The 20032-nt window shown below is 35.1% G+C and overlaps 1 protein-coding gene across 16 annotated transcripts in view; it reads left to right on the top strand.

Annotated features, from left to right (window-relative positions):
- Nucleotides 1–20032, top strand: part of BLTP1 (bridge-like lipid transfer protein family member 1) — a 217015-nt gene that overhangs the window by 155823 nt on the left and 41160 nt on the right. For 9 of the 16 annotated variants that reach the window (XM_082726767.1, XM_082726764.1, XM_082726765.1 and 6 more), the window contains 9 exons: nt 732–829; nt 1759–1944; nt 3491–3659; nt 5171–5382; nt 8650–8848; nt 12529–12588; nt 14536–14762; nt 15889–16019; nt 17450–17573. In XM_082726767.1, the coding sequence (XP_082582893.1) occupies nt 732–829; nt 1759–1944; nt 3491–3659; nt 5171–5382; nt 8650–8848; nt 12529–12588; nt 14536–14762; nt 15889–16019; nt 17450–17573 (1406 nt within the window). Of the gene's footprint in view, nt 1–731; nt 830–1758; nt 1945–3490; nt 3660–5170; nt 5383–8649; nt 8849–12528; nt 12589–14535; nt 14763–15493; nt 15695–15888; nt 16020–17449; nt 17574–20032 lie in introns of all 16 variants that reach the window. The other 7 variants (XM_082726770.1, XM_082726774.1, XM_082726772.1 and 4 more) reach the window with 1 other exon arrangement.

The following is a 20032-nucleotide window of genomic DNA, read 5'->3' as shown; positions in this document are numbered from 1 at the left end:
TTGGTCAGTTTTGTCAGATTTTCCACATATATAATCTTGTCATTTGTGAACAACAAAGACAATTTTATTTTATCCTTCCCAATCTCTGTATCTTTTCTTTCCTTTTCTTGTGTTATTGCATTAGCTAGGACTTGACGTATGATGTTGAACAGAAATGGTAAGAGGAATCATCCTTGCCTTATACTTTATCTAAGCCTAGGGAAGTTTCAGGCTTTTCACAATTGAGCATATCATTTTAACTGTAGACCTTTGTAGATATTTTCAAACTGAAGAATTTTTTTCCTTTTTTTTTTTTTAAATTTGTAGGACAAACCTTTGCTGTCACACTCTTTATTATTAGCGCATACTACCTTATTTTAAAATTTCATCACCTTTATTTTTTCTTTTAATCTTGTTTGCAGCATATAAAAATGTAAACAACAGGTTCACATATTTGGTTAAAGAAATCAATTCAGTTTACTTTTTTCCCCTCAGATACATTTTCTGAGATATATAATTACATTTATTATACATATAATGTTTTTAGTCCTTTTAAAATGTTCTTAATAAATGCCTATATATGCAGTATTATCCCTAACTTACAAAACTCTGTGTCAGTGAAATGTGTCATGGCTACAGTCTGTACTAAAGAATAAGTTAATGATCAGAAAAAAGAAAGCTGTTTTTGCACAAAATTATTATTTTCCTCTTAAAGTGATTGCCCCAGACCCTTAATTATTTAATCTCTTTAGGTGGGGAGCAGCCTATTCCTCTTTGGAATGAACATGATGGAACAACAGATGGAGATAAGCCTAAAATTCTACTCTATTCCCTGAACTTGCAGTTTAAGGTAACATATAAGTAATTACACTTTTTGAATTATTTTTCTAAGTATTTAATGTATTCTAGTTAAAGGAATTCATATTATATATAAATGTGTGAGTAGAAAATAAAAATGAAGTATGACCCCATCCACTCAAGAGGAAAAGCTTTAGCAATTGAATGTCCTTTAGGACTTTTGTCTGTTTGTACTTTTATATATGCATATGTTTATGCATATATTTGTGCTTGGATACCTTTTCATGTCAGAACATATAGATTAACTTTATCTTCCTTAATAGCTGTACTATTTTTTATACAGTTGTAACAATATATTTGATTGCCCCCTTCTGATAAATATATCAATTTTTCTAATTATTATAGCTTTAAGTTACTCTGTAAGAAGTATTTTGTACATTTGTCCAATTAACAGTAGTACCTTAATAGAAAACTTAGTATTTCCAGTACTTACGATAGCAGTGTTTGGGCGCTTGGGTGGTTCAGTGGGTTAGGCCTCTGCCTTCACCTCAGGTCATGTTCTCAGGGTCCTGGGATCAAGCCCCACATGGGGCTCTCTGCTCAGTGAAGGGCCTACCTCCCCCTCTTTCTCTGCCTGCCTCTCTGCCTGCTTGTGATCTCTGTCAAATAAATAAATAAAATCTTAAAAAAAAAAAAAGCAGTGTTAAAATACTGTTACCTAACGATTAATTATAATTAATGTATTTAACTCATTGAACAGTTCAGATGTTAAGTACAAAATATTAAAATAAAATTTAGGAGTTAAAAAATTTCCTACTACTATGAGAAATTAAAGAATGTTTCCAGTTTTATCAGATCTTTAGACAGCCCATGTGTGTTTTAAAACATGGCTACTTTATCGTATCGAAAGATTTCATTTGAGTGAGTGCATACTGTTGATTTAAGATTACTTTTTTCCTCCTAACCTATAATCTGCTTTAGGGTATTCAAGTAACAGCCACTACTCCATCAATGAGAGCTGTGAGATTTGAAACTGGATTGATAGAGCTGGAACTTTCAAACCGACTTCAAACCAAAGCTTCACCAGGGAGTAGCAGCTATCTGAAACTGTTTGGTAAATGTCAAGTGGATTTAAATCTGGCATTAGGACAAATTGTCAAACATCAAGTGAGTATAGAATATGCTGATATTAGAATTTTGGCTTTTAAATTTGTATATAAATTTGAATTACTTTATTACCATACTTTAAAAAAGAATTTAAATTCCTAAATTTCCAATTTTAAATTGGAGAGAAATGTCATTTAAGAAGGCCTTTACATGGGGCACCTGGGTGGCTCTGTGGGTTAAGCCTCTGCCTTTGGCTCAGGTCATGAACCCAGGGTCCTGTGATCGAGCCCTGCATCAGACTCTCTGCTCAGTGGGGAGCCTGCTTCCCCCTCCCCCTCTCCCTCTGCCTTCCTCTCTGCCTCCTTGGGATCTCTCTCTGTCAAATAAATAAAATCTTAAAAAAAAAAAAAAAGAAGGCCTTTACAGTTTTAGTTTGGCATTTCATTGAGTGTTTTGGGGTGGTATATTGCTGTAGTTTAGTGCAAGTGCAATCTCATGAAGCTTAATTCAGCATCTTCATAAATACTTGTTTATAATTGCTCTTGATTTTGTTAGAATGTTTTTTTATTTTAGCACTCTGTTCTAACAATTGGTAAGTTTTTAAAATGTTACTAAGTTTCTTAACTGCCTGTTTAATATTGGCAAGTTTTGCATACTGTAATGTTAAACATAGGAAGTTTTACATATACCAGGTTTTACGTAGGCATGTACACATATATATCACAAACATATTTGTATATATGTCTATACACATATGTGTGTATATGTCTATACATGTATGTGTATATATGTATAGAAAGTTTTACACACATACATACACATTCACAGCAATAAATCAGATTTTGTTTTATAAAAATAAAATTTTGATAGTTCATTGGGGCATTTTTTGTTATTGTTCTTATTTTGCTAGAAATTATTATGTAGATCTTAACCTTTTTCCTTCTTTTATTTGAAGAATTAATTAAAGGAATATCAGTCGTACTTTCTAAATTGAATGGCTATATTAATTATGTGAAGAAATAAATGAAGAAAAATTTCTTGCCATCTTTAAAAAAACAGTAATTTTTTTCTGAATGGAAATACATATTAAGAAAAGAAAGGATCTAATTATCTTAGAACAGTTAATATGTTGACATTAAGAATATGGACCTTGAGGGGCACCTGGGTGGCTCAGTGGGTTAAAGCCTCTGCCTTCATCTCAGGCCATGATCTCAGGTTCCTGGGATCGAGCCCTGCATTGGGCTCTCTGCTCAGAGGGAAGCCTGCTTTCCCCTCTCTCTCTGCCTGCCTCTCTTGCCTACTTGTGTTCTCTGTCAAATAAAAAACAAAACAAACAAACAAACAAAAAAGTATGGGCCTTGTCCTAGCTTTTCTATGAATTTTATGTATGACTTCATATTTACTTCTTATTTATCCATTCATGTTCTTTATTAATTTCAGGTGTTTATGGTACAGAATATAAGGAATGTATCATTGACAAATAAAACTAAGAAAAGTATACAATAGTTCATTTGGTGAATAATACTATTAATTGTTAAAACTTTTAGGTTTTTTATCAAAATGTCTTCCATTACTTGCTTTTATGGAGCTTTTAATTTTATTTTAGGTTTATGAGGAAGCTGGTTCTGATTTTCATCAAGTTGCCTATTTTAAAACCAGAATTGGATTAAGAAATGCCCTCCGAGAAGAAATCAGTGGTTCTTCCGATAGGGAAGCTGTGCTTATTACCTTGAATAGACCAATTGTTTATGCACAGCCTGTGGCCTTTGACAGAGGTAAGATAAAGTCTATCAACACTATCTTGTTGGATTTAGAAATGTTTTGGCAATGTTGGATAAAAATCATCTGTAGTGTACCAGTGTAAATGCTTGATAGATGAACATCTCCTAATTCTGAAATGTGAGCATCCAAGAAAAGTGTTTTGCTTATTCATTTTTTAAACTTACTTTTCTTTTTAAAGTCATTTCTTTTCTACATGGATATATAGGATGTCTGATTCAGAATTTTAATTGTAATGCTAGGTTTTTGGTTTCAAAAACTGTTGGACCCATTTGTTCCGGCACTGTCTTTATTCATTTATTCTGTAAACATTTACTGTCTGGAAGTGGAAGAGAGATATAGAAAACAGGATCCCTGCCCTCAAGGACCTCTCAGTCCAGTGGGAGAGAGCAAAGTACACTACAGAGAGGAGTTGGAAATACCTGTGCCCCAAATGAGGGAGTCTTCTAACTTTGCCTGTGCTTCTAAGAGGAGAAACTAATCCTTCAGATTTGACTTGGAGTCAGGCGTTCACCAGGGAGACAAGGAAATGAAGCTAGTCTTATTTACCTTTGTATATAACAGTCTAGAACAGTCCCTAGCTTATAGTAATAACTAAATATTTACCAAATGAGAGAGAATATGAATGAATATATATTAATACAGTAGCCTAAAACATGTAGCAGTTTTCATAAAAGAAAATAATAGGAAATAAGACTGAACAGATAAGAGTCTAATTTATGTATATTGGGCATATATGTTGGAAATGTAGAAGTAATGAAGAACCATTTATGAAACCATTTAAGATTTAAATTGGTGGTAGGCATTAGCTGGTGATAAGCCTGTTAGAAAACTATTCTTTTGGCAGTGTTATAGATAATGTTTTATTTTGCTAAATTCTGTGCACTTTTTTCATTTCACATCTTACTAACCTGTCATCAGCTTTCACAATTCCTTAAAGTACTTTCTACTCTTTGTGTCCATGACACTTGCTTTTCCTTCTGCTTCCCTAGCCCCTTCAGTTTTCTCCCTCTTTAGGTTCCTCCTTCTTTACACTGCATTAAATGAAGGTTTTCCTTAAGGTTCCATTCTTGTTACAGACTCCGATGTCTTGGCCTCTCTTTGCAGGTCATATCTTTTTAATGTATACTCCTACTGTTAGGTTTCTCTCCTCCAAGAATTTTTAACAGTTAACAGCAAGCTTTATAAGATCAGGGACCATGTTTTGTTTTCATATCATTTCTGTTGCATCCTACTACATAACATCTAATAGGCATTTCACAAATAATTTGTTAAGTGAAAAAATGGACCTGGAATGTTTTCTTCTTTCTGCCATTATACAGTTGCCTGCTTTCATTGTCAAATTGACTATATCCTCTTAGATCCTTTCTAATTCTAATGCTATAATTTTCTCACGGGAGTCATTTTTACTAATCGGCCAGATTTTACAACTACTGAGTTTTACTTGCCTTCTAGCCTTACAGCTTTGATTTTAATTTTCTTTCCAATCCACCTTAATTATAAAAAGCTGTGCTGTTTTGGCTGAATTATAAGGCCGCCTATGACAACTGGAATGAACAACGAATGGCTTTACATAAAGATATTCATATGGCTACAAAGGAGGTAGTAGATATGCTACCAGGTATCCAGCAAACATCAGCCCAGGCCTTTGGGACTCTCTTCCTCCAGCTTACTGTGAATGATCTGGGAATATGCCTGCCCATCACGAATACTGCACAGGTACAAAAAATCAAATCATAGTCCAAGATTAAGAATACAACATTCTACTTACCATTTCTGTGTATATAGACTATAATAATTTTTTTGGATTAACAGTTTATAATTGAGTTTAATAAATAGCAAGTAAGATTGGATTCCTTCAGCCATTATTCATCCTTAGTGTATTAAATATGAATCTCATGAGACTTTGCTCAAAAGCATGAGACTTTGCCACAGAATTATGATGAGATTGATACCTATATGATAAATCTTAAGGTTTTTTTAATTTATTTTTTATTTATTTTCAGCATAACAGTATTCATTATTTTTGCACCACACCCAGTGCTCCATGCAATCCGTGCCCTCTATAATACCCACCACCTAGTACCCCGACCTCCCACCCCCCGCCCCTTCAAAACCCTCAGATTGTTTTTCAGAGTCCATAGTCTCTCATGGTTCACCTCCCCTTCCAATTTCCCCCAACTCCCTTCTCCTCTCTATCTCCCTATGTCCTCCATGCTATTTGTTATGCTCCACAGATAAGTGAAGCCATATGATAATTGACTCTCCCTGCTTGACTTACTTCACTCAGCATAATCTATTCCAGTCCCATCCATGTTGCTACAAAAGTTGGGTATTCGTCCTTTCTGATGGAGGCATAATACTCCATAGTGTATATGGACCACATCTTCCTTATCCATTCGTCCGCTGAAGGGCATCTTGGTTCTTTCCGCAGTTTGGCAACTGTGGCCATTGCTGCTAAAACATTGGGGTACAGATGGCCCTTCTTTTCACTACATCTGTATCTTTGGGGTAAATACCCAGGAGTACAATTGCAGGGTCATAGGGAAGTTCTATTTTTAATTTCTTGAGGAATCTCCACACTGTTCTCCAAAGAGGCTTTACCAACTTGCATTCCCACAAACAGTGTAAGAGGGTTCCCCTTTCTCCATATCCCCTCCAACACATGTTGTTTCCTGTCTTGCTAATTTTGGCTATTCTAACTGGTGTAAGGTGATATCTCAATGTGGTTTTAGTTAGAATCTCCCTGATGGCTAGTGATGATGAACATTTATTGTATGGAATCAGAAGAGACCCCGAATCACTAAGGAAATGTTGAAAAACAAAAATAAAACTAGGGGGCATCACGTTACCTGATTTCAAGCTTTACTACAAAACTGTGATCACCAAGACAGCATGGTACTGGCATAAAAACAGACACATAGACCAGTGGAACAGAGTAGAGAGCCCAGGTATGGACCCTCAGCTCTATGGTCAAATAATCTTCGACAAAACAGGAAAAAATATACAGTGGAAAAAAGACAGTCTCTTCAATAAATGGTGCTGGGAAAACTGGGCAGCTATGTGTAGAAGAATGAAACTCGACCATTCTCTTACACCGTCCACAAAGATAAACTCAAAATGGATAAAAAACCTCAACGTGAGACAGGAATCCATCAGACTCCTAGAGGAGAACATAGGCAGTAATCTCTTCGATATCAGCCACATCAACTTCTTTCAAGATAGGTCTCCAAAGGCAAAGGAAACAAAAGCGAAAATGAATTTTTGGGACTTCATCAAAATCAAACACTTCTGCACAGCAAAAGGAACAGTCAAGAAAACAAAGAGGCAACCCATGGAATGGGAGAAGATATTTGTAAATGACAGTACAGACAAAAGGTTGATATCCAGGATCTATAATGAACTCCTCAAACTCAACACACACAAAACAGATAATCATATCAAAAAATGGGCAGAAGATATGAACAGACACTTCTCCAGTGAAGACATACAAATGACTATCAGACACATGAAAAAAATCTTAATTTTTTTTTAAAGATTTTGTTTATGTATTTGACAGAGAGAGAGAGAGTTCACAAGTAGGCAGAGAGGCAGAGAAAGAGAGAGGGGAAAGCAGGCTTCCCTCTGAGCAGAGAGCCCAATGCAGGGCTCGATCCCAGGACCCTGGGTTCATGACCTGAGCCAAAGGCAGAGGCTTAACCCCCTGAGCCAACCAGGTGCTCTGGTGAATCTTAATTTTTACCTGGAAAAATAAGCAGCTTAGTTTTCAGAATCTTTTTATTGTTTTGTTTTTTAACAAACAAGTCTTTGGCATATAATTGTTAATGAAATAGAAGCAAAAGAACATTTAAGAATATTGTTTAATAATGTTTAGTAACCTCATCTAAAATGGGGTGAAGGATTTCAAAATGCCTTTAAGCTGCCATACTTAATGGTAATGAAATTTCCAAGTTATGTAAACGAGATAAAGCAAGAATTTTCATAATTTATGGACATGCATATGAGACGAACAGAGGACTATAAACCCCTATCAAGGGTTGAACCTAAGAGGTTACAATTATATCAAATTCTATTAAAATTTACCTTAACCTATAACCAGTTGCTGAATGAGTTTAACTTTTAGAATTTGTTAAGCAAGACATTGTGAAGAAAAATTCTGGGTCAGTGAGTGACAACATGCCCCAGGAGTTGAAGAATGTTGGTTTTTTAATGGCATTATGGACAGAGCTCAGGAAAGCCATTTAGGCAGTTGTCTAAAACAGAAGCTTGGGATAGAATACTAGATAATTAGGGGCACCTCCGTGGCTCAATTAAGTGTTACACTGTTGATTTCAGCTTAGGTCATGATGTCAAGGTAGTGAGATCAAACCCCACATGGAGACTCACGTGGAGCCCTGCTGGGGCTCTATGCCAAATGGAGCCTGCTTAAGATGGTCTCCCTCTCCCCCTCAACTGCTCATGCTCTCTCCTCTGACCTTTTTTAACCTTCTGCAAGTAATAAAAAATATGAAGACAATTAATATTCTACTCATATGGAACATAAGGAATAGCATAGAGGACCATAGGGGAAAGGAGGGAAAACTGAATGTGAAGAAATTAGAGACAGACCATGAGAGACTCTGGACTCCAAAAACAAACAGAGGGTTACAGAAAAGAGGGGTTGGAGGGATGGGGTAACCAGATAATGGGTATTAAGGAGGGCACGTGCGGTGATGAGCCCTGGGTGTTATACGCAACTAATGGGTCATTGAACACTACATCAAAAACTAACGATGAACTATATGCTGGTTAATTGAACATAATAAAAAGAAAAGATGCTCATGGCATATGTACTCCAACAATTTAAGTTTTTAAAAGTAGACAACTTTCTAAGCCGCTTTTTAATGAAGATTTCTAGTCTTGACTTTTTCTAAACTTTTGTTCCTACGAATCCTGTGAGAATTTCCAAATTTAAAACATTCTTTTTTTTTTTAATATATTTTGCAGTCTAATCACACTGGAGATCTTGACATTGGTTCTGCTTTAGTATTGACCATTGAAAGTACTCTCATCACTGCTTGTTCTTCAGAATCTCTGGTTAGTAAAGGGCATTTCAAAAACTTTTGTATTCGTTTTGCTGATGGCTTTGAGACATCGTGGGATGACTGGAAACCAGAAATTCGTGGCGATCTAGTGATGAATGCCTGTGAGTGCCTTTTATTTTCTACATGAGAGTTAGAATTTTTTTAATTAAAAAAAAAAAAGGCAGAAAAGCAGTGTCTTCATTTGTAAAACCAAAAGATGCTCAGCTTATAGGAATGTTATTGGACTTTCTGAAATAAGGGCTCTTTTTAGTTAAAGATAGGTCATATTTGTGAAAAACTGCAGCTTTCAGTAGTTTTGGTAAATGAATCAACTAGGCATTCTTCTTGATAGTCTAGCATTTGAAGATTCGTTTACTACCTGATTTTTTCCTATGGTTGATTCGTGAATGACCAGATAAAACATCTTTGCTCTGTGGGGATCTTCAAAGGAAGTGATAAATGTGCAAGATCCAGTTCATCATATGACATAGATCATCAGGTTGTAGATAACCAGAAATAGAAACTCCAGCCATAAAATAATATTGATACGAATAAATTCACATGTCTAAATTTGTAAGCTACAATGTGTAACTTGTGTGAATTCCTTTGATTCCATAATACTCAAGGTTGGGTGTAACTAAAGCTGTGTTTATATACAGTTTTGAAGGTACGTGGTTTTATTTTTATTTTAATATAAGAAATGTTATAGCAGAGCTCATAAATCATCATTAATCTTCTAATAAAGAAAAACTGAGGAATTAAAGGTTGCAAGCTAAAATTCCTCAGCCAATCTCTAAACCAAAATTAATACTTACTTTACAAAGGTGGTATGCTGTTGTTTATGTAGTTTTTTTCCCTTCTCCATTGGAAGAAAATTTTCTTCCCAGTTCTGGATCTTCTTTAAAGAACAAGAAAACTTTTCATAATTTTTATATCAAAAATTGAAGTTTTGGCATTTCATTTTGACTAAAACCTAGATAAAATTATGGGTGAAATTCTGTTGTGACTGCTTCTCACTTAAATAATTCACAGGTAAAATAGTGGAATTTCTGTGAAATTCAAGTTAACTTCAAGTTACTAGGAGGACTTGATATCAAAGTACTTATGCTTAAAATTCATAAGAAGAAAAACAGCCTTCATCAGAATAAGCTTCTATACAGTTGTTACATATATTTTTAAAAGTCTGTGAAGTGTGTAAACCTGGTGATTCACAGACCTGTACCCCTGGGGATAAAAATATATGTTTATAAAAAATAAAAAATTATAATGATAAAAAAATAATAAAAAAAATTTAAAAAAAGTCACTAATAACTTTTGTGTCTTTTTTTTTCATAAAATAAATTTAAATTACTGATTTCTAGTAAGATGATATCTTTACCTTTTTTATAATCATTAAAATGGATAAATGTATTTGGAAGCAAAAAGAGAATACCATTTCCTTAACAGTTTATTATAAAGGGAAAATGCCTGAGAAATATGCCCCTGAATTAAAATCAAAAACATATATTAAAAAGCTATAAACAATAACTCAGCACCTCAGTGTTTATTATACCAACTAAGTAGAATACTAATATGCTGAAAATTACTTATTTTAGTTTTTGTAGGCTACTAAATGACTTGTCTTTATGACATGCTTTTTGTTTGGTGTCTTGGGAAGGAAGCAGAAGAGTTGAGTATTTGTTTTATTGACACAAATATTCTAAATTATAACAGGGGATGGGGCGCCTGGGTGGCTCAGTGGGTTAAGCCGCTGCCTTCTGCTCAGGTCATGATCTCAGGGTCCTGGGATAGAGTCCCGCATTGGGCTCTCTGCTCAGCAGGGCTCTCTCTCTGCCTGCCTCTCTGCCTGCTTGTGATTTCTCTCTGTCAAAAAAAAAAAAAAAAAAAATCTTTAAAAAAAAATAAATTATAACAGGGGCAAAATAGTTTTTTATTAGTAATAATAAATAGAACAGAAATGACATTAAGTATTTTCAGAAAGGTTTGAATTAGGGTAGAGAAACAACGAACAGTAGAGTTATGCTATAGGATTTTTTTTTTTTTAACAGATCATTTTAAAATCAGGCCCTAGGAAAAAAGGTGATCTGGGTGAAATACCTCTATAGGAGGATAATGTTTTCTAGGAAGTGCAGTAAAAATTAGAAAAATTTGTATGTAGGATTCAAAGGACCATGTAAGTAGATAGAAAAGATCAGACTCTTCACTAACATTCATTTATAAAAATTATATAAACCATTAAAGTTTGAAACTGTAGTATTGGGGGGGTGCGGTAAAGGAGATGTTTGAAAGCCTCAAGCTCTCTGTTAACACCTGGGGAACATGAGATCAAAAGAGCAGGAAAATTGCCCTCCTGGATTCAGATTAATGGTTGATCCAACTCAGCATTCTGTCTCTGACTCAGAGACCATAGGCAAAACAGGGAAGAGCCTCACTGATTTCCTTCTCCTCACTTTGAAGATTTGGATCTACTCCCCTCAAATCTTAAAATTCCTTTTTAATTTATCATGGCTCTGTAATATATGAATTTATGTAATTTTTTAAAAATTAATTTTTAAAAATTCTCTAAAAATTCTTGGGATTGAAAGTCCTAGAAGTTTTCTATCCTTTTTTTTTTTTTTTTTTACTAGCTTTCATTTGGCCTCCATTATGTTACTCAAATTTCAGAAGGTTTTCTTTTCATTACAGCATTCTTAGATTTGAAAGAGTTACCTAAGTCCTTTTTGTTCTGATTTATAAGCATGACTTTAAAGGTTAATTAGGCAATCTTTTACCCTAAGACAAGACATTGTTCTCTCAAATTCTGTAATTTGTATGTGAAGCACAGGTACCATATGGTTAAAAAATATAATTTAGATTTTAAAGTTATTGGCACTATCTTTTAAAAACCTACAAAATAGATACTGTCACTTAATAGACTGTTTCTCTCAAAATAAGCTAGAGTATTTCTGCAACTCAGATTTGAGTAACATTTGAATGGCAACTTAAGTTACAGAATGAATTGTAAAAGGACATTTCATTTAAGATTTATGACTGTCAGGTTTAGACTGAAATTTTGTTTCTATGAAGGATTACTGAGAAAGAGTCTTAATCCTGTCCTTAGGCTTAACTTTTTGAAAAGTTGTCTCAAAGATGGTATGCCCCTCTACTGTTTGAAATTGTTGATTTAATTCACCTCTTTTTTTTCTTTTTCTTCTTTCTTTTTTTTTTTTTTTTAAGTTGAAGTTATTAGATTAAAGCTAAGTGGTGTGGTAGTAAATTTTTCAGAGTTAAAATTAGATGTGTTCTGGGGATAGGTCCATGACTTTAGGAGCTTAATTGTTATGAGACTGACATCATGGCAGTCAGTCATTTTTTTCCTCATAAAATGATCCATGGAAAGACAAGGCTAATAAATCATGTCTGTGACCTAAATGTGGAAGTTCTTATTAACAGAAAATTATTTTTAAACCATTTGCTTTCTCAAAGTGCCATTCACAAGATGGCACAAATTGTCATAGCATCTGGAAACTAGTTTCAGAGTCAGTCAGGTATTGTCACATGCAGAATGTAAAGATAAAGCTGCAGTTAAATTCTTAAAAGCATAAAATAAAAAAATGTTGAGATATAGAATATTACAAGACATCTAAGGTAGATGTTTCATGTTTCATTCTACAGTTTAGAAATTGAGGCCTAAAGAAGCTAGTGATCCTATTTATATTTAGATAATAATCTTTGGTATTACAGTACAGTATTTAATTATAAAATAGTATTTAATCACAAGCATAATTTTATTAAAAACTATTTTTGGGGTGATTTTATGCAGGTGTAGTTCCAGATGGCACCTATGAAGTATGTTCTAGGACTACAGGACAGGCAGCTGCTGGTAAGTTCATGACTGGTATTACCTTTTTTACATAAATAAGTTATATTTTGCTTTTTTATACCTATATATGTAAGTATACATATATACACACATAAAGCCTTTATATTAACATTGAGTCTTTAATTCTGGTGTTCCTTGATTTTAAAAAACCATTTTTATAGTAATATTAGCATATTTTTATCTATTTAACAATCATTTATTAGATACTTGCTGATATACTGCAAAAAGTTTTAGGAAAGACAAAGACAGGATATACTTTTCTACTCTATAAATTTGATTTATAATGTAGTTGAGGCTCTGCAGGGTGAGTAAGCTATAAGTGGTAAGTTCAATAAAATATGAAATTCTAATTGCTTCTGAAATCTGATGAGGAAAGAGAAAAATTTCAAATTTGGAGGGATACTAGGATTAGAGACAAAAGAGGCAGAGAGAGAGGCAGAGTCAGAGGGAGAAGCAGGCTCCCCACAGAGCAGGGAGCACAAAGGCAGGATTGATCCCAGGACCCTGGGATCAGGACCTGAACCAAAGGCAGACACTTAACCAACTGAGCTACTCAGGTGGTGCAGAGAAAGCTTCTTTTAATATTTAACAAGTATTTGAACAGGGACTTGACAGACAAAATTGTTTCTGAAGCAAAAACTGGAAGGGTATGGGTCAGAAAATTCAGGCCGACAGAATATTAGTTATGCTGTGAAACCAGTGTCTAGTCAGAATTGTCCAGACTGGGTAGACAGAGTTATGTGAAAAGTAATATGGGAAAAATATTAAAGGATAATAAGGAGTCTGAACTTAATTTGGTAGAAATGGGAGAGCTACTGAATTTTTGTGAGCAAGAAAGCAGACACTTTCAAGGATTAGAAAGGAAAAAAAATCTTAGGAAACTGGTTAGGAGATAACTCCAGAAGTTATAACCTGTCTTGACTAAGATGAGATAGTACAATTTACATTTTTATTGATTTTACTTGGTAAAGGTAAAGAGTAAGGGTGAGCTAAAGGGAGCTACATCCTCAAAATGTCTGTGCGAGTAGAAGCTGATTAAAGTTAGTAGAATTCCTTTCTCTCCTTACTATTTCTTGTTATCCTCCCCAAACCTAGCCTTGGTGCTCATCCTAAGTAACTTGCCTCAGAAAATAGCAAGGCCAACAGTCCCACTGATGGAGAACTGAAAAAATTAGGAAATTTCCAGGAGTAATGTTAGAAGAAATGGGTGATAACTGAGGTAAACGCATATGTATTTGGAGAAAGGTCATATAAAAGTCATTGTCAGAACTCTGGTTTTTAAGTGACAACCCATGAAAACCATCTTAACCGAAAGGGAGAGTTTATTAAAAGGATACATGCAGATCACAGTTAAGCTTCGAAATGGCTATCTCAGTGAAGATAAGGAACAGGTCAGTTCAGAGGCCCTCAGAAACTCCTGGATCCAAGATTTCGACTGCCACCAGGGCTTTCTTCTTTGCTCCTTTCTGACTGCTTCATTTTCTTCATACTGCTGACTTCCTCCTTACACATGCCAGAAGATATGGCTGCCCATAGCCCATGAGCCTCATTCCCCCTCCCTCAAGCACTAGAGAAGGGATCATTTTTTTTTTCCTGAAGTCCAGAGAAGGGTTTTTAGATTTCCAACTTTGACTCTCACCTGGCTTACTTATCTAATTCTGGCTAATAAGTGAGGGTCATGGAAATTCCCATTATAGCCATGGGAGGGTAGATCAGTTCAGGAGTGGGGGGAAGAGGGAATCCATTGTTCGCAGGAGAAAGAAGGGTGCTGCACAGAGGAAACAAAGGTGCACACTCTGCAGAGGGAAATCAATCCCAGACCTAGTTGTGGAGAGATTAGTTATTAAATAAGACCATCATCCATTTTATTCCTGAAATATAGATTGATTTAAATATCTGAACTCAATCAAGACTTACCAAAAATGCCACTTCTCTTTATTTAAACAGAAAGTAGTAGTGCTGGAACGTGGACACTCAATGTTTTATGGAAGATGTGTGGGATCGATGTCCATATGGATCCTAACATTGGCAAAAGACTTAATGCTCTGGGCAATACCCTTACGACACTGACAGGAGAGGAGGACATAGATGACATTGCTGATCTAAATTCAGTGAACATAGCTGACCTGTCAGATGAGGATGAAGTTGATACTATGTCTCCCACCATCCATACTGTAAGTAAACTCACTGTTAGACTTTTCTGGACTAGCCTTTACCCTGAGACAGGGAAAAGATTGACTTAATGTTATTTATTATATTGTAGTTGATAATTGTAGAGGAAAGAAGAGAGTGATGGTTTCCTGTGTCTATATTTTGTAATTTTTTAAAATTTCATAATATTATCTTTTCATTGATACTTTTCTTATTAGCTGTCAAAAGACTTGTGCCTTAACCTATAGGTAATGTACTAACGTAAAAACAAAGTGAAAGCAAACCTATAGAGACAGACAGTACGTTAGTGGTTGCTGAGGGCTGGGGAATTGGGGATGGGGAATGGAGAAAGATTGCTGTTAGTTATGAGCTTTCATTTGGGGGTGGGTGGTGAAAATGTTCTAAACAGATTGTGGTGACAGTTGTACAACTGTGAATATACTCAAAACTAATAAATTGTTCATTTTAAATGGGTGAATTTTATGGCATGTGGCTTATATCTCAATAAAGATGCTAAAAAATGAATCTGAAAAGCAAAGTGCTTGTACACAAAATATACATTTAAAAAATGTATTTCCCTCTGTACTGTATGTTTTATAGTATAAATTATTTGGTAGTTTAAAAGCAAGTTACTCTCGGCTTTTATTCTGGTATTGGTTTAAACATTTTTTAAATATCTTTTAACTGTTTCATGAAATAGTCCTGTTCTTAGAAAGAAATTTTTAAAAAATTAATGTTACTGTTTATTATTTAGAGTTCAGATGGAAGTTCAGTAAGTGGAGATGGCCACAAGCTCACCTTTGGGCAGCGACTTGTAAATCACCTTCTAGGCCTGACGCCCCCAAATCAGCGCCATTCTGTTCCTGCAGAGTATCTGTGTGACCCAGAGATGTGGGGCTCCCCTCAGTCTAGCCAGTCCCGTTTGAGAGCATGCAGAGCTCACTCATGGGGAAATGTAGGTAGCAGCTACATAGATTCCTTGTGAAAATGAAGGGATTTGAATCACTGGAGAATTCCAATCATCTTACTTGATATAGATGGCTTTGATTCTTGCATGCTTCCTTTGATTTAAGGTGTTATTCTTGTGATAGTATAGATTTGCGGTGTGACCTGAAAGTGGTATTAACAGACATGCTTTTGATTTTTCAGGAAGCTGTAGACTATCGAAGACAAGGAGCATCTTGTAGCCAGCCAGGAGAACTTAGAGGAAGAAAAATTATGAAGCGTATAGTCGATATCAGAGAACTGAATGAACAGGCCAAAGTAATAGATGATCTTAAGTATGTGTAATGATTTTTATTATAATATAATATTTTTAATAATGGAATCATAGAATTTTAAATAGGGAGAAAACTGGATTTGGGCCAGTATACCCCCCTTAATTTATAAATGAGATCACCAAGGTCCAGTAGAGTTTGATAATTTGCCTGAGATCATACATTCATTACTGATGAAGTTAAGTGTGAGGTTCTGTCCAGCTCTCATCACAACTCCCCATTTCTGGGCAGTTTAATGACAGACTATGTATCATATATACATATCTCTACATATGCGTATATATCTATATATATATACCTTTACATATGTATATTAACATACATACCAATGTTAGTCTTGCTAACATTGGTATTTCTGGAATGTAAATTTTTTTTTTAATGTTCAGTTAACCAACATACAGTGCATCATTAGTTTTGAATGTAGTGTTTAACAATTCCTTAGTTGCATATAATACCCAGTGCTCATCACAACACGTGTCTGGAATTTAAATTTTTAAGGAAGGAAACAAATTTAGCATTTTTTAAGTACCAATTGTGAATCTGACATGTTATTTTAATATAATCCTCACAAGATTTCTGTGAGATTAGATGGCATTATCCAAACTTTATAGGTGAGAAAACTGGCTCAGAGAGGTTAAAGAAGTGGTATTTGAACTTGTGTGTGTCTGAAGTTAAAGTTCATGTTTTTGTTTTTGTTTTTTTTTGCCTGCTTGTATTAACAATTCTCTAAAACTGAGATGGATATAAGATGAGTAGGGAGGTCGGGAGTAGGTGGTGGTAATATTTTTTTCTTTATCTATTGCCTACTGCATATTATTGATTAAATAATACTTGCTCTAGAAGACAAAGTATCCTAATCATCAAACTTCGAAATTTTTGTTTTCCCAAAAGGTGATAGTCATGCCTCATCTTTTCTGATCTTCATATACCACCTGTGTCTGTGGTTTTTGCATTCAGGAACTCTAAACAAATAATGTGCATTTTGTACAATGAAAGGTATTACCTAAAAAATGATCTGTAAATTAATTACAATAGAGCGATTCACATTTTCCTGTTGAGTTACATTGCAGTGTGAGTTTTGCTCTTGGGGGTTAAAAGTGACTTGTAGCAAAATATACATCCTCCCTTTAAATTTTACCTGAGGCTTAAATATATGTATAATTTTACATTCAGACATTATTCTGCAGAGTGAGTCCATAGCTTTCATGAGATTGTCACAGAGGCTATTAATGCGGAAGTGGGAAAGAGCTGTTTCCTAAAATATTAGAGAGCTTTTTAACAGTTTACTAGGTATGAGTGTTAACTTTAAGGATTTTGGCCTGTCCATATATCTTTGATATTCTGAAAGTGAAAGAATTAAAAGGGAGCAAATATAAATCAGTCTTACTCTGTCACCCCTTTACACTAAAATGCGGTATTTATTTTGCATCCAGAAAATTAGGTGCAAGTGAAGGAACCATAAACCAAGAAATTCAGCGTTATCAGCAGTTAGAATCTGTTGCTGTGAATGATATTCGAAGAGATGTTCGTAAGAAATTACGGAGGTCCAGTATGCGAGTGAGTAAACATTTAAGAAGAATTTTATTATTAGAGTAGACCGTTCTTTTATTTTTCACTTTATGAAACTTTGTGACCATACTTAAGTTCTCTTTCGTTCTCCATTTCTAGTGATAATACCACTTGATTTGTACATTCCATATCTACTAGGTATTAGGTGTTATTTAAAGCACTTTACATTTAACAACCCATTTAATTTTACAATAGCCAAAGGAAGTAGCATGTATTATTTCCCCGTTTTAAAAATGGAGATGCTAAGGGGTGCCTGGGTGGCTCAGTGGGTTAAAGCCTCTGCCTTTGGCTCAGGTCATGATCCCGGGGTCCTGGGATCGAACCCCGCGTCAGGCTCTCTGCTCTGCAGGGAGCCTGCTTCCCCCCCTCTCTTTCTCTACCTGCCTCTCTGCCTACTTTTGATCTCTCTCTTTCTCAAATAAATAAAATCTTAAAAAAAAAAAAAAAATGAGGATGCTGAGACAGCAGCCAAGTAATTTGACGAAGGTTATACAGTCATTAACCTTGGCAGAGCCAAGATTAAACCCAAACAGTGGGATTCTGCAGTCTGTCCTTAGCCACTACTTTTTATCCACCTTTCATAAAACCGTAATGTCTTTTTAGTGTCTTACTCAAATATGAGTCTTTTGACATGTCCATTCTACTCCCGTCCCATTTTCCACAGCTGACTTTACCTGTTAGCCACTCTGTACTCTCAGCACTTCATTCTCTTTTCTATGCACATTTAGTTGTGCTAACTAGAATATGAGTCTCTTAAACAACAAGTTAATTATCTTTGACCCCATTTCCTACCACATTTTTTTGGTCCAATTGCTGAATAAGTCCAGTTGCTGAGTAAGTGAAATAAGTATGTAGATAGATATACTATAAACATATAGTAGAAAATAATTCTAAAATGTATTCAAATGAAGGTAGGTTGCCTTGGGTCAAGGTGGTCTTGTTAGTGGAAAAACTACTTTTTTCAGAAGAGATAGGTTCTTAACTCTTTTTTTTTTTTTTAAATAATTAGCAGAACCCTTCATTTTTTAGTGGCACCTTAATACATAAAAAGCATTAAATCAGAGTTGCTAGGACCAGAAGAAGAGGGGAAAGTTTGCAGGGATTCAGGGTTTATTGGCTTGACCTTTCTTGACCACCCGGAACTCCCAGACATCCTAGTTTGAAAACTGTTCTAAATTATTTATTCAAATTGAAGATAAAATCCAGTTTAAGTTATTCATCACTGGCTTCTGATGGTAATAAATGGATAGTGATGATCTGTAATGCATAAGTCTTTGTTTAAAATTTTTGCTACTGTATACCTAACAATCATAAAATAAAAGTAAAGTACTGCTTATGCACTATTTATAAGGTAGTTTATATTTGGTAATTGACTGTTAAAAATAAAACTATGTAGAGAGAATTAGGGAAATTCTTGAACTTTTATCAGTGTTCTTAGCATATATATCATCTGTCTTCCCCCCCTCACTTCCTCCTCAGTCCTCTTGCATTCCACATCTCCATTGTCTTGGAATCATTTCAATATCTAGATCCCAATTACACATTTAGAGATAAGTAGACTGTTGAGGTCACCCCTTCCTTTCCTTTCATATAGTGCTGTGGCAGGCATGCCAGGGGGTGGTACTTAAAATGATCAATGGTTCCCCCACCCCAACTGGTCTCCCCATCCCAGCCTCTCCCTCTCCCCTTCCTGCTCTCCTCCGATCTCCCTTTTACCTCCTCCTGCCACCCAGCTTCTCCCAGAATCTTTCCTTTTAATTCTTTTTTTTTTTTGGCCTTCTTCCCTTTGTTTCCTTTCTTCTCACCTTATTTCTGTACCCTTCATCCTGTTTCCAGTCTTTTTCTTTTCTCTGTCAGGCCAGATGGTGAACCATATTTCCATTGTACAACCCTTCTAATTGACGTTAGGACTAAAGAGTGGCCGAGTCCTGCTCTACTTTGATCCATCTATACTGTTAAATGACATTTAAAGACAATTTTTTTATAAAGATTTTGTTTATTTATTCAACAGAGAGAGATCACAAGTAGGCAGAGAGGCAGACAGAGAGAGAGGGGGAAGCAGGCTCCCCGATGAGCAGAGAGCCCAATGTGGGGCTCGATCCCATGTTTTGTTTTTTAATGAGATGCTAAAGATTAAGGAATGGGTTACCAAAAATTTAATCCTTCGATAAGGTAAGTATTTAGAAATATTTAATGTCAGTAAAAAATTTACTGACATTTGTTAGACTTTTATAAAGTCTAGGGACTTTTTAAAAAAAGAATGCTAATGTTCAGTAACTTCATATTTTTCTTCCAGTTCCAGGACCCTGGGAGCATTACCTGAGCTGAAGGCAGAGGCTTTATTTAATCCACTGAGCCACCTAGGCTCCCCTAAAGACAAATTTAAAGTAGCATGTTATTGACCTGGGGAAAATATACTATTTTGTTGAATAGAATATTTTACGTAT

The sequence above is a fragment of the Mustela nivalis genome (assembly GCF_964662115.1).
Source record: "Mustela nivalis genome assembly, chromosome: 4".
Classification (NCBI taxonomy): Eukaryota; Metazoa; Chordata; class Mammalia; order Carnivora; family Mustelidae; genus Mustela; species Mustela nivalis.
This window is presented reverse-complemented; position numbering and strand designations above follow the sequence as displayed.